Here is a 15557-nt window from a genome sequence, read left to right as displayed (position 1 = left end):
CTGTTTATTGTTGATTTTTTTTTTTATTGTTGATGTTTTGAGGTATAACATACATACAGGAAAATGCACAAATCTTAAGTGTATGGCCTTATGGATTTTGACATGTTTATACCATGTAACCACCAGTCAGATCAAGACATTGAACATTTCCATTATTCCAGAGGGTTCCCTCATGCCCTTTCCAAGTCAGTACCAACCCCCGCCCCCCAGCCCTGCCCTAAGGTAACACTATAATGACCTCTACCACCATAGGTGCATTTTGCCTGTTTTTGAATTTTATATATATTTTATTTATTTATTTAGGCTGCTCTGGGTCTTAGTTGCGGCACGTGGGATTTTCATAGTGGCATGTTTAGTTGTGGCATGCAGGATCTTTAGTTGCGTTGTGGCATGCGTGTGGGATCTAGTTCACCAACCAGGGATCGAACCCTGGCCCCCTGCACTGGGAGCGTGGAGTCTTACCCACTGGACCACCAGGGAAGTCCCATGAATTTTATATATACTTTTCTGTGTTTGCCTTCTTTTGCTTATCATTATGTGTATCAGCCTTCTATTATTATGTAACAAATCACCCCAAAATTTAGTGGCTTGAAACAACAAAAAGCAATTCTTTTGCTCACTGATCTTCAGTTTGGGCAGGGCTTACAGGGGATGGTTTGTCTCTGCTCCATGCAGCTTCGGCTAGGGCAGCTTGACTGGGGAAGATCCATTTCAAGATGACTCACTTTCATGGCAGGCAAGTTGGTGCTGACCATTGGCTGGTGGCTTAACTGGAGCCCCAGGCCCTCAGTTCTTATCCACATGGGTCTCTCAGTAGCCTGCTTGGGCTTCCTTACACTATGATGGCTGAGTTCCAAGAGAGTGAGCATCCCAAGAGAACAAGGTGGAAGTGCAAGGCATTTTTATGACCTAGCCTCAGAGGTCACACAGCCTCACCTTGGCTATACCCTATTGTTGAGGCAGTCACAAAGGCCTGCTCAGGATCAAGGGGAGGGGACATAGACTGTACCTCTGGATGGGGCATGTGGGAAAGTTCTAGAAGAACATGGGGGATGAGCGATATGGAGGTGCCAATCTGGGGAAGATTCACCCACATTGTAACATATATTTGTAGTTTGCTTTTTTAAATGCGGTATAATATTTCATTGTGTGCATATACCACAGTTTACTTATCTAATCTATTACTGACATTTGAATTGTTTCCAGTTTGGGGCTATTTGAAGAGTGCCACTATGAATATTCTTATACAAGTCTTTCGGTGGATAAAGGCTGCCTTCTCTCACTGTTGCTGTCTCTTTAGCTTTTAAGATTTTAAAAATCATAACAATTCTATCCTTTTATTTTTTTCTTTCCCCATCAGTTACTGTGGCCATATGTATTTTAGTATGTAAATCTCTGCTAGTGTTTTTTAAATGTTGGGAAGAAATTATATAAGTATTACATAAATATGTTCTCTTTATAAAAACATTCAATATTACAATTAAGATTAAAGTTCCTCCCGACACCGCTTGCCAAGTCTGAGCCCTTTCCTCCTACCCCGAGGTAACCCCTGTCACCAGTTTGGTGGGTCTCCTTCTAGAGCATTTTTGATGCATTTTCTCACATAAATATTCTCATAGGAAATATTGTTTTCTATGTGTGTGTGTTTTGTTTGTTTGGTACAACGAACGGCATCATACAGCTCTGCAGTTTGCTTTCTCACTTAAAAAAATATCTTGGCGATATGGCCGTGTAGATCTACTTTACTTTTAAACTGCTGAATAATGTTCCATAGTATTGTCATGCCACTGCCATTTAGCCGTTTCCCTATGAAAGGACATTTAGGCTGTAGCCTTCTTTAATGTTTTGCGTGAGTCCCATGAACTGGAAGGCAGGCCTTGTACACTGTAAATATAGTCAGTCTTTGATCAGTACTGATGCACCCCTGCAAGGAAAGGGTTGCCGGAGCCCTGGATGTGTGCCCCTCAATGTCCCTTTTCTTTGCCTGCAGAGACGTCTCAGAGAGGCTGTGCAGCTGCTGGAAGACTACAAGCATGGGACCCTGTGTCCGGGGATTACTAACGAGCAGGTAACTCTGCTAGAGGTGGGGAGGGAAAGGAAGGTGGCAAATTCACCAACCCCTCCCTGCAGCCAGAACCACTTCTCTTCCCTTCAGAATCCACTTCTACTGCTGCTACATCCCTTGTGGACTTCTGGCTTTTTGGAAGGGATATTCAAGTCTCTCCTGTAACCTGGGTCTGGTAGGGAGGCTGATAAGGCTAGAGAGGCCTAAGGCAGTAGTTTGCTGGAGCTAACGTGTGCATCTTTTCCCAATTCCACATTCAGTGACATCACAGTGATGGCTTGAAATCATCCACAATAGGAGAATTTACACCATGGAAATTGGCAAATACTATAAATCAGGACTTTTTTCTCAAAGAATCAAGTATTAAACATTTACCAGCATACCACTACCCAAAAGTTCAGATTGAGGGTGGGAAAGATAGGGGAGGATGGTGGGGGGGAGGCTAAAACACTGTAATTTCATTTTTTTATATCATGTAGGAACTTGAATTAGAACCAATTGAAATGCTGATGGTTTTGATTAGTTTGGGGGAAGGGTAGGGAGATGTAGTTTAGAGGGCAGCTCTAGAGCTCTAGTGACTGTAGAGACAGATGGTTGATGTGCTGAAGTTTTTCTTTTTGTTCATAAGCTTTATTTTAAAATCTATTAAAAATTAATTTCACAGTTTTTTTCAAAGTAATCTATGTGCATAGTTCAAAAAGTCAAATAGTACTAAAACACTTGTAAGGAAAAATAGTATGTTGCCCCATCCCTCCTCAATTCCCATTTCTATTCCCCAGAAGCAAATACTGTTAGGTGTTTCTTCAGTTAGAAACCTATATTTCAAACTAACATGCTTATCTATACCGCTATTTCTCAAGTAGTTCTTTTGTATTATCTATTACGGTAGTTGAGGATTCAGCTCTCTTATTATTCACGCCCCTAAACACATTTCTCTCCCCTACCCTCATCATCCTCCCCAAATAGTTATCATAGTTTTGGGGTTTATGGATATTCAATATTCACATTATTACAATTATATGAATAATATTACAACTTTGTTGTACATGATTATGTTTCCTCTCCTTTTTGACTTTATGTTTCACCTGGATTTAATAATTGCCTCATTTTTTCTCATTAACATAGTTTTCCTTGTACCATCTCAAATTCTTACTGCACCCTGTAGCAGCCTTTTGATATTTCCAGTGCCTCCTTTCAATCTGAAGACTCCTGTCCTTCAGTTCCATTATTTTTCTCTGAAATTTTCATTTCTGGAGCCCACCTCCCTCCAGCTCCAGGCCTTCCTCTTGGTATACACCTTCATTTTGGTGGAACACCTCTTCTGGTGGCTTCCTGAAAAAAGGCAAATGGGAAGAAAATTTTGAATCCTTTTAGATCTGAAAAAAGGGTAATTTGTAATTGTAATTCTGCACTCAGCTTTAACTGACAGTTTGGCTGAGGAGAAAATTCCAATTTTTAGGTTGATAATCATTTTCCTTCAGAATTTTGAAGACATTGCTCTTCTGGCTTCCAGTCTAGCTGTTGAAGAAGCCAATGCTATTTTACTCCTGATTCTTTGCAAGTGACCTGTTTTCTCTCTTTGGGAATGTTTAGGATCTTCTCTTTATCTATACAGTTTATTTCTAAAATTCCACAATGCCATCTCTTTTAAAATTCATTATTTTGGGTTCCTGGTAACCTCTTTCAACCTGAAGACTCCTGTCTCTCAGTTCTGGCAACTTTTCTTACACTGTTTCTTTGATAATTTCTTCTCATTCTGGAATTCCTATTAGTCAAATATTCAACATCTTAGAGTAACACTCAGATTTTCTTATCCTTTTTTTCTCTCCTATTCCTTCACTTTGTCCCTCTGCTTGGCTTTACAGGAAATTTCCTTGAGTTTATATTCAACATGTCTATTGAATTTCTAACTTCAGCTAGTATAATTTTAATTTCTGAGAGCTATTTGTTTCTTTTCTTTGTTCTTTTTAACAGGATCCTCTTCCTGTTCTGTAAATACAGTATCTTCTCATTGGTCTGCATTCTGGAAGCCAAGTAGGGGAAGGAGGCTGGAGTCCCAATATTCACTTTGCAGATTTTCATTAATTTCCCTGCTTTTAGCCTCACCTGCTCCCGCTCTCCACTGGGCTAGTTTTCCCAAGTCTGGAGTCACTTGGATTCAGTTTCTCCAGAAGGTTGATAAACTTCCCTTGTCTGGGGGATACAGGTGAGGGTGGTAGGAGTCACCTAGCTGTGCGGGGAAGGCCGAGGGGTTCTACTGCTTTGAATACAGATTTTCAACCAAATCCCTGTGTTTAGCCCTATGATTAACCCTTTGTTCCTGGGGTGCATGGTCCCTCCAAGTCCTGAACTTTGCTGGTGCCCTGGGGGTGGTGGCCTGGCTTCTTTTTTTTGTTTGTTTTTTTGATGTGGACCATTTTTAAAGTCTTTATTGAATTTGTTACAATATTGCTTCTGTTTTTATGTTTTGGTTTTTTGGCCACGAGGCATGTGGGATCTTAGCTCCCTGACCAGGGATCAAACCCGCCACCCCCTGCATTGGAACGTAAAGTCTTAACCACTGGACCGCCAGGGAAGTCCCATGGCCCAGCTTCTTAAGTGTGCCTTCTGCAGGCATTGAGGGGAGGCTTCCTCCTCTCTGCTGGATCAGTTACTAAAACTCTACTCATTCTCTATCCAAAACATGTTGCTGTCCCTCCTCTGCTGTTGTCTTCTCTTCTGTTCCGTTGGTGACTCTGTGAGACACCGCCCCTGCCTTCTAGCACCTTTAGGTACAAAGCCCAAGCTGAGGCCCTCTGCTGCCACATGACACACTGGTACCTGGTGGGGTGTTCCATAGGGTGGGTAGCTAAGCCATCAGCCCTCTCCAGTCCAGTTTGTTTCACTATGTATTTATGGAGCACCTACAGGCCAGTGTTGGTGCTAGGGCCTGGGGAGAAGCTAGAGGAGGATCCTGCCTCGTGGACTCCCCAGAATCTAGGCAACGACAGTGAAAACACATGATGCTGTGGGAGAGCAGAGGGAGGAGTAACCTGCCCAGACTAGGGGAGTCTGGAAGAGATTTCTAGCCTGAGATTTGAGGGATGAGTAGGGTCTGGTGAGGAGGAGGTGGTGCATAGGAGGAGTCCAGGTGAGGAATCACATCATGGACATAGAGAGAATGGGGCCTCCAGAGGAAGGGACAGGCGAATGTGCTGGACTGCAGCCCACAACGTGGAGGGAGGGCAGAGGTACCAACAGAGGCAGCCCCTTGGCCGGATGTCCTTGTGCGGGGCCCTGGAAGTGACGTGAGCTGCTGCAGTGCTGGTAAGGCAGGGTCCATCCTCAGGTGTCTGCGTTGCCTGCTGAGTTGGGGGCAGCCATCAGCAGGGAGGGCAGGCTGGGATCTCCCCATTCCTGAGCGTGGTGCTGCCCTCTGGCCATGGGCACCGAGGAGCCTGGGTGGTGTGACCTGACACGCCCCTCTCTAGGCCAGAGTAGTCCTCAGACTGTGGCAGTTCCTCGTGGACCTGTCAGGGGTGGTCCAGCCTCCAGGCCCTTCCTGATCCTGTGTCTGCTCCCAGCCCAAGCTCCCCTCTAGCCTGTCTTCACCCCTTGGGACTCCTTCCTGCTTTCAGAGTTTGGGGAATGAGGCCATGTTTCCCCTCTTTGCTCCCTTCAGTAGCTTAAAGCTGCCTGTCTTGTTTTCTGGGCCTCCTTTGTTTTCTATCCTGAAAGCCCCCATGTGCCTCCAGGGAGCTGGGAGGCGGGGAGAGGGAGGGGGGGCCCTGGCACTAGCTGTACTTCCCGGGTCTGGCTCACGTCGGTAATGCCTGCAGTGTCCATCTGGAGGCTGGGTAGCGCAGTGCTCTAGGTGCGAGCCTGATGCTCAGTCCCCCTCATAAGCAGATTGCCCGCCCCCTGCCCTCCTGGCTCCCCAGAGCACTGGGATTGGGCTCTGCTGCAGATCTCACAGTGCTTCCCTCCCTGGGCCTCATCTGCAGAGCCACAACCCCTCTGGCTTCCAGAGCCACAGGAAGAAACGATGGGAGGTGACATACCAGCTCAGGATCTGGGGAAGCCTCAGCGGTCGGGAATTCATGAAGTCCCCATTCCTGGTTCAGGCTGGCCCTGCTCAAGGGTCATGCCTGTGCTGTCTGAAGAGGCCCAGGATGGTTCTTGACCTCATTGTGGACAGCGGCCTTGTGTGTTCTTGGGCTCTGTGCCTGCCCTGATGTCCTTTTGCGGGTGTGTGAGTCAGAAGCCCGTGGCTGTGTCTTGATGCCTGTGGGCCTGTCCCGATGTCATGGGCACCACTGGGTATCCTATGCACTAATTTGTTATCTAACCTGCCCTCCAGTTACAACATCCCACCAGGGGGTTTGTGCAAGCAGATTGATAGTTTATTCCCCCCTGATGGCCTTGGTTAGCGGGTGACTGATATCTCCTCCAGAGACTGTTAACTTGTTGAAAGGTTGCTATACTGATGAAAAATTAGTCCTGAGGATAAAATAAAAATAAGTATAATTTACTCTTTGGGCTTGACAGGTAGAAATTTGATGGGCTAGGAACCCTAATAAGGACTGCAGCTATCAGTTAAACAACAAAGTCATAGATGAGAGCAAAAACGTAAGCCCGGGCAGCTAAGTTTCTGGACGTTTGCTGTGCTGTGTGCGTTTTATATGCCAGGGCCTTGCTGGAATGGTTTGACGTGGATGGAGATGGGTGGGGTTCAATATGGAACGCTCCCCCATGGTAATGAGCCACCACTCACTGCGAGCTCACCAAGGGCCAGGAGCCGTGTTAATATTTGCACTTTACAAGTGTTATCTCAATTAATCTTCACAGAAACGCTGTTTGGTAGATGCCTATATTAACCCCATTTTAAAGGTAAGAAAACTGAGGCTCAGAGAGATTATATTACTTACCTCAGGTCACATAACTAGTATGTGGTGGGACAGGAACGCTGGGCCTGGAAGATCCAATGCCCATCTCTCACCCACTATCTGAAGGTGGATTTGGAAGGGAAGGTGATACTCTGGAGTGGAATGTGTATGCTAATACGGGGCAGAGTGAGTGGGTGGAGTAGGGGTGCTGTCAGAGGAGCTTAGTGTGCGTGCACGTCTCGCAGCCCCAGTCACACTGTGCGGTTAACCCTGCCAGGCCAGGTCATGGGCATCTGCGGGGCACCCGGTACGTGAAAGGCGCTGCGGCAGGTGGGCGCGGGGCAGGTGCCTGCCCTTTCGCAGCCAGCTCCCGCGCAGGCGCACAGGTAAGCAGGCGCCTGGAGGCAGGCTGGTGGCGAGGCGCTTTGGAGTTACGCTACGGTAGTAGGAGTTCAGCGGTGAGAGACTACTGAGAACGCAGGTGCTGAGGAAGGGCTTCATGCAGGGGAACGCAAGTGGTTGGATGTAGAACGTAAGGAGAGACCCAAGGCCTGGGAGGGACGTCTCTGTAAGTCACAAAGGCCGAGAAGTAGAGTGGAGAGAGAGAGAGAGCGTGATGAGAGAAAGAGAGAGAGAGGGAGAGAAGTTGAGAGAGGAAGCTGGGAGGTTTCGGGCCAGATTGTGAAAGTTTTGGAAACCCAGAGAGATGCTGGCTGTGTTGTACTGCAGCAAGGGAGGAGCAGGACAGTGGAACTGCGATCAGATCATTCTGTGCCAGGTAGATGGGGAGGGGTCATTGCCGATAAGGAAACCAGCTTGGGAGCTACTGGGGTGGTCGGAGTGAGGGGGGCAGGTCTCTGGGGGCCACTGTAGGCTTCTGAGTGGCTGTTCTGGCCCGTCATTACACATTCCCCAGAGGCTGGGAACCCGCCCACCTTACTCCGAGCCTACGCAGCACCCAGCATAGCATATTGGTTGCTCAGAGGCCCCGTGTAGGATGGATTCTGCCTGCAACCCGCCAAGAAAGGGCAGCAGAGATGTAAGAGATCCTGCCAGTCTCCTCCCCTGGCAGAGCAGAAATGGGGTCAGCTGTGTTTGGGCTTTGCTGAAAATAGAAGAGAAGATACTGGAGAGTTAAAAATACTTCCACCCTGAATCTTCTCTGGGTATCAGCAGGATTGTCAGAAGCTTGGCCGATATCCCCCTCTTACCCTGACCCCTAGCCAGAGACTTCTGGGGTCCTGATCAGCACCCAGCCCCTCTGGGGCAGCTACAGGTTGGCCCTTGTTGTTAGCACAAAATAGGCAAGTGATTAGTATTAGCTGAAGCATATGTATGATGTGCTAGGAGTTGTACTGGGTGGTGTAGACTCATCTCTTGGCTGGGTCATTGTGGTGGCCTCCTGGGTGGTCTCCCCATTCTACCTGGGCACCCTCTGCTCATTCCCAATATAGTACTCAGAGTGATCTGTGAGAATATACATTACACGGTTCTCTGCTCCAGGGTTTCTCGGCCTCAGCACGATTGGCATTTGGGGCTGGATAGTTCTTTGTCATGGGGGCTGTCCTGTGCACTGTAGGACATTTAGCAACACCCCTGGCTTCTACCCACTGGGTACCAATTAATGACAACCAGACATTTCCAGATGGCCCCTGGTGAAAAATTGCCCTCCTGTTAAGAACCACAGCTATAGTAAAAACTCAGAGTAAAAGCCACAGTCCTTAGCACAAGCTGCAACACCCCAATTCCTCTCTGATTTTGTCTCCTACTACTCTTTCCCTTATTCAGTCCACTTCAGTCACACTGGCCTCCTTGATGTCCCTCAAACATGCTGGGGAGGCCCACTCTGCCTCAGGGCCTTTGCACTGGCTGTTCTGCTGGACAGAATAATCTCCAACCAGATATCTGCATGGCTCACTCCCTCCTTCAGGTATTTCCTCCAAAGTCACCTCAATGAAAACTACCCTGACCACCTTACTATACATCATCCTACTTGAGAATTTCTCCTGGGAAAGAAAAGTCAAGGGAAGCAAAAGAAGGAGCCACTAGGGTCAGAGGCAGGACAAGAGATGGAATTTGGGGGGGCCATGGCCAGTGGGGGGGATCCAGGGACTAGAGGTGCTTCTGGGGGTGGGGGAATGCAGCCTCAGTGTCTCCCCCTTCCCTCTACCACCCCAGCTCCAGCCCTGGTCTTTTCACCCCTCTCCCCTATGACAGGAGCTGTGGCCCTGGTCATGTCACTGTGTTCCTGTGTCCCCTGAGTATTCCCCATCCTTCACCCCTCCTTTTGCGAGGACCCCACTGCAATAAATTTTTTAAAAAATCCATCCTTGCTGCTAGTACACACTCCCTATCCTTACCCTGTTCTACTTTCCCATGTTTCTTGAAGCCCTCATCCTTCTAACATATGAGAAAATTTACTTTTTATTATTTTTATTGTTTGTCCGCACAAGCATGTGAGCTCTACAGAAACAGAGATTTTTGGTCTCTTTTTTCACTGATATATTCTTAGTGCCTAGAGCAGTGCCCAGCAAATAATAGGTGCTCAATAAATATTTGTTAGATAAATGAATTTTCTTTAATCGTCACAAGAACCTTGAAAGTAAGTATTCATATTCCTATATCACAAATGAGGAAATGGAGGCTCAAAAAGATTAAGTAAATTGACCCAAATCACAAGTAGGAGATCTGGAATTCCAATTCCCAGAAAATGGTTTGACTGCAGTGTCTGGCCTCTTACGAGAGAGAAGCTGTGTGTACACGAAAGTCGTGACTGCTAATGTGTGTTGTGTAGCAGAATGAGCGGGGATGTTCTTTCTCCTTTCATCTGTAGAACTGGGGAGTACCTTTGCCCCACATAGATATGCATTTGTATCTATTACCTGGGAGTAACCATGGCAACAAAATTAACGGTGAGGAATAATGGGATTGGCCCAAATGATAAATTAAGAAGATTTCTTGTTGTTTTATGGAGGCATCCTCTGCCTTACAGAAGGATCCCCTTCAGGCTCTGTTTAATTACCTTCTGGAGGTTGTTTTAAATAGGCTCTGTCTTTGCTGCTTCAGAGGTTTGGAGAAGCAGCTTGGAAGGAACCAGACTGGGGAGGGGAAGGAGCCAGACTGGGGACAGGGCCTGGGCAGTGACTCCTCCATCTGGGGTCTGGGCACTAGAGGTCTCTGCCCTGAGAAGGCAGGGCTTCTCCTCCTTAAGCTTGTTTGGGGCCCACCCTCTACCCATCCCTTGGCTTCTACACTGGGTTTCTAATAGGTTCAGATGGCAGCTCAGCTGAGACTTAGGCCATTTCTGAAATCAGCAAACTTCTGCATTGTTCCAGCAACCTTTCACCCAACTGTTTCCCCACACCCTCTGTGTCCTCATTCTCCAAGTTGAGAAATCAAGAAAGGTCCAAAGTCTCACATCCACACTGGTTTGTTGCTGCAGCCAGTAAGTTCTAAGGGATCAGGGCTGCACTTTTTAATGTGCAATTTACTATTGCACAGAGAGAGATGGCTGAGCCCAAAGGAGATCAGGTCACACTGAGGAATTGTACTTTAAAGTGGAGCTGCTTTGGTGGGCTGACAGAAGACGCGGGGGCCTCCCTGTCCTAGATTCTCAATGTGGATGGACTGTCCATTGCATCGCCTTTGGCCTCGCATCAAATGCTTTACATTCCAGGACTATCCTTGCTTGTAACCTGTTTGCAGGTCTGGCTCATTAAACTGCAAACTAGCAACCAGCTCTTGGCTTGTGGGTGGTATCTGCTGCCATTTCTGCATCCAGCATCCGACCCATGGGTCCAGCAGGTCCCAGGGAAAAGCCCAGACCCAAAGAGTCAGACCCGAGTCCTTGTCCTGTGCTCTCTGTAAGCTGGGCCTGGCATCATCAGACGAGAAGGGACCCTGGAGGGACTAGCTTCCACCTCCTGTATGATTAATTTAAAAAAACAATGTAAGTCTAAGGAGTGAGGTGACTTGCACAGGAAGACCATGTGAGTTAGTGGCTGAGCCAGGCCCCAAATCTGCGACCCTGACTATTGTTGCTGCAGCCTGGAGATGGGATGAACCCAAATGAGATCAGGTCATGACTAGGAAGTTTAGTTTAAAATGGAGCTGTCCCTCTCACCTCACCCCAAAACCTCCTGAGGTGGGAGCACTGCCAGATGCCATGAGAAGAGCCTCAACACTACTTAGTGCTCATTCCTTCCTCTCTCCACTGGAAGGGCTTCTCTGACATCATGGGAAACAGTTTCCCAAAACCCCAAATGGGTTACCTTAGTTAGGGTTATACTAACTGCTGTAATGAAATGATCTCAAAACACACCAGCTCAAATAAGATAGACGTTTATCTCTCTCCCATGTAATAGTTTGAGTTCCAGGTGGGCAGGTGGCTCTGCTCCACAGGATCATTCAGGAACCCAGGCTCCTTCCATCATGTTTCTCCACCATCTCCTTGGGTCCTCCTCTCTGCACAGCCCAGGCTGCGCTGCAGCCACATCCTTGCTCTGGCTCACAGGCAGGTGACAGCAAGTATAGGCTGGGAGGTGCTAGCCAGGGAAAGGCACATCTCACTTCCCCTCGGATGCCACTGGAGGACTCAGTCACATGGGTAAGCCTAACTGCAAAGGAGGCTGGGAAATGTAGTGCAGCAGGTCAGCCACCTGCCCGCTGCCTTTCTATTACTGTGGACGAAGGGGCATAGGTTTTGTCGGAAAGTTAACAGTCTATGCCATAGGGGTCAATAAAGGGCTTGGAGGTTGTGCCTGCTATTTCTATTTTTCTAGTGGTTACTCTTAAATTTTTAACAATCATTTTTGAGTAGGTAACACGTGAACAATCTACGGAATTCTAAAGCTATCAAAAAAGTATAGAATAAAAAATAAGTTTCCCTTTCCCTGTCTCCCAATTTCCCACTTCTTCTCCCTAGAGTAACCATCAGTTTCTTCTGTATCCTGCCAGAGATATCTGCATACATTTATCCTTTTCCTTTAAGTGCTAATGATATAATAGTGATAACTCCAGGGACATTCAATGGAGCATGGTTGTAATAGCAAAAAATGGGACAGTCACAAAAGGACAAATATTATATGATTCTACTTATATGAAATATCTAGAGTGGTCAAATTCACAGAGACATAAAGTAGAATGGTAGTTGCCAGGAGCTGAGGGAAGGAGCACTGGGGTGTTAGTACTTACTGGGTACAGAGTTTCAGTTGGGGAAGATGAAAAAATTCTGGAGATGGTTGGTAGTGTACAACAATGTGAATGTACTTAATGCCACCGAACTGCCACTTAAAAATGGTTAAATGGTAAATTTTATGTTATTTATATTTTACCACAATAAGGAAAAGATGGGAAATAGCTTAAAAGTCCACCAATAGGGTGCAGTTTACAATATATTCATTCAACGTTTCTGTTAGGAAGAATAAGGCTGCTCTCCATGCTCTGATGTGGAAAGGTCTCCACATATATATACTGGATGCCTAAAGGGACAGAACAGCGTGCACTGGTATGCTAGCATTTAGAGATGGCGCATGGGGACTTAAGAGTGGGGGTTATGGAACCAGACTGCTCGGGTTCAAATCCCAGTGCTGCTGTGGGATTTTGGGCAAATCACTAAATATCTCAGTGCCTCGGTTTCCACATCTATAAAATGGAAGATATACTAGTCCCTGCCTCATAGGGTTGTTGAGGAGATTAATAAGTTAATATGTACAAAGCCCTCAGAAGGGTGTCTGACACATAGCACTTATTCACTAAATGTGACTGAATGAGCCTGCATCCCAGGTCACGAGCTGTAGTTCTGGCTCCACCTCCGAGACCCTGGGCGTGGCTCTGAGCATTACTTTTCTCATCCGTCCTATGGAAACAGATTTCTGAGTGTGAGACTCAAATAGTTAATGGGACCATTGCCACTTATCTGTGACACTAGCCTGCCTGGGCCGTGTGTGGAGGTGTCATCGCGGGTGGAGAACACGCCTGTGAGCTCTGGGCTTCTGGCCTTGCCTGCTCACACCCCTGCTGAACTTCTGCCTTTGCTGCCGAGCCGGTGCTGCCTGAGTCTCCATCACTGCTCTCTGGGTGGGGGCGGAGAAGGCAGTCCTCGAACCTGAGGGACACAGATGCAGCTATGGATTACAAGGGCTGCTTGGCTGGACTTGGGTGGGAGGGGGGGAACAGGTGCTGGGGAGGAGCATCTGCCGCCCGGCTGCAAAGGGAAGTTCTGGGACCTCAGACGATGTCAGCCAAACTTCTTCCTCTTCTCGTGCCTCAGGCCTGGCTGTCACCCTGGCCAGACCAGACATCGGTGTGCTCCAGAGGGCCCCTGGAGAACAGGGGGGACACAAGTCTCGAGGCAAGGAGGCTTGGGTGCCCATCTCCGTCCTGCCACCGGGTCCCTGGAACCATGGCTGAGTCACTTAGTCTCTCTGAGATGAGTTGCCTTGTCTGAAAGTAGTCTACCCACCTCACAGGCATGTTGTAAGAATAAGACAAGAGAGATGAGATGAAGTTATTTTGAAAAATAATTAAGTCCTTTTAAAAAATACTGCTCATTTGACTGACTTCCCCTCTATGTTAGGCATTTATGGAGCATGATCTAGGGGCCAAGTATTTCAGCTATGCATGTCTCAGTGAACCTCTGTATCGGTCAGTATAAGCCAAGTGCTGTAACAAACAACCCCTGGATTTCAGGGACTTATACAGTAAGGTCTGTTTCTCACCCGTGTCAGAGTCCAGTGCAGCTCAGGAACTTGGCACATGCCGTTGTCCAGGGGCCAGGCTCCTTTTACCTCATGGCTTTACTGTCTTCTGGGGCCTCATTGTCCTTCTCTGGATCCTCTGTGGGAGGCTTTGGGGCCAAGCCTGGAAGCGGTGAACTCCACTTCCACCCCCAGTCCATTAGCTAGCACCCGGCCACGTGAGGCCATCTGACTGTGGGGGAGGCTGGAACGCATAGGCTTAGCTGTGTGCCCAAAGTGAAATGCCAGCTGCCAGGAGCACCAAGCATAGTCCCCGCCCTGCCCTTACAACACCCCATTGTACTAATGGAGAAACTGAGGCCTGGAGGCAAAGTAATTTGCCCAGGGCCACACATCCAGTAAGTGATTGGAATGCAGGCTGCCTGGTCCTAATACCTCTTTACACTGTTCTTTAATGTCTTAGATCAGTGTTTTCAGCCCAGGCTGTTCATCAGAATCATGGGGATTTTTTTTTCTTTATTTATAAGAATTGTATGACGAGATCTTGAGTTTTTTAAAAAAATAAATAGCTTTAGATTTGCTGTGTGCATGGCTCTGGGAGATGGTGGGGGCCGGCACTCAAAGGCAGGCCCCTGCTCTGAGGAGCTGGGCTATGACTGTAACAGGGTGAGGGGACCCGGACCCAGGAGATTCTGATTTGGGGTGGAGAGCGTGGGGTGTTAGGAGTCTGTGCCCAGGGCCTGGGGTCGCACCTGGGATGATGCTGGGACGTGGTGGGATGCACTGCAGAAGGCACTTTCTGAGCAAAGAAAGATCAACCTTTTATCACTTTTTTTTACCTCTCTGCTGTTATGCTCTCACATACCGTCTTTGGCTAACAGTGATTCTACATTTGGTTTTTCTTTCTTTAGTCCCCTCTGTTCCTCAAATATAATTAAGAAAAAAAATCTACTGCCTCTAATCTTTCTGGGTCTGGAATAGCAGACAATCAAATATGTTTGAAATGTATCTAAAATCAGAGTGATTAGGCTGTGAATTAGGCTTAAGGGACTCTGCTGTTAGTAAAATGCGTAAACTTTAATACAGATGGTCCTTGACTTACGATGGCTCAACTTTCAATTTATAGACTTTATGACAGTCTGAAAACGATATGCATTCAGTAGAAGCTGTACTTTGAATTGTGAATTTTGATCTTTTCCTGGCTAGTGTTACGTGGTCTGATACTCTCGTGATGCTGGGCAGGCAGCGAGCCGCGTTTCCCAGTCAGCCACGAGATCGAGAGGGAAACCACCCATACACTTAGAACCATTATGCACCCACACGACCAGTCTGTTTTTCACTTTCAGTACAGTATTCAATGAATTACATGAGATATTCAGTACTATATTATAAAATAGCCTCTGTGTTAGATGACTTTGCCCAACTGTAGGCTAATGTAAGTGTTCTGTGCACATGTAAGGTGGGCCAGGCTAAGCTATGACGTTTGGTACTTTCGGTATGTTAAATAATTTCAACTTACAACGGATTTATTGGCACATAACCCCACTGTAAGTCGAAGAAGATCTGTATACCAATTTTATAACTCTATTATTGCTACCCAGTAGCATTCTGCAGCTTACTTTATATCGCATGACAACATTGACGTATAAATGAAACATAACTATTCTGTTATAAAACTTTAAACATCAATGCTGACCACGTCTACCCTCTTACCTCATACCCTTCTTGCTCCGTTAAAAATGCACTGACCTTTGGTTTGCCCACAATGTAAAATTTTACTTGCCATATTTTCCTGATTCCAAAAAGGCTATTTTATCACATTTTATCATCTCTTAAACGGGATGAATCTTTTAACTGATGGACGTCTTGGCGTTATGCCACTCTTTATTTTTTTAAATTAATTAATTAATTAATTAATTTATGGCTGCA

The 15557-nt window shown here is 46.8% G+C and overlaps 1 protein-coding gene across 3 annotated transcripts in view; it reads left to right on the top strand.

The window, feature by feature from the left end:
- The window catches only part of SFXN5 (sideroflexin 5), a 118426-nt gene that overhangs the window by 21116 nt on the left and 81753 nt on the right, over nucleotides 1–15557 (top strand). For all 3 annotated transcript variants that reach the window (XM_061168781.1, XM_061168779.1, XM_061168780.1), the window contains exon 3: nucleotides 1991–2068. In XM_061168781.1, coding sequence (XP_061024764.1) covers nucleotides 1991–2068 — 78 coding nt within the window. The remainder of the gene's footprint in view (nucleotides 1–1990; nucleotides 2069–15557) is intronic.

This window comes from Eubalaena glacialis, chromosome 14 (assembly GCF_028564815.1).
Source record: "Eubalaena glacialis isolate mEubGla1 chromosome 14, mEubGla1.1.hap2.+ XY, whole genome shotgun sequence".
NCBI lineage: Eukaryota > Metazoa > Chordata > Mammalia > Artiodactyla > Balaenidae > Eubalaena > Eubalaena glacialis.
This window is presented reverse-complemented; position numbering and strand designations above follow the sequence as displayed.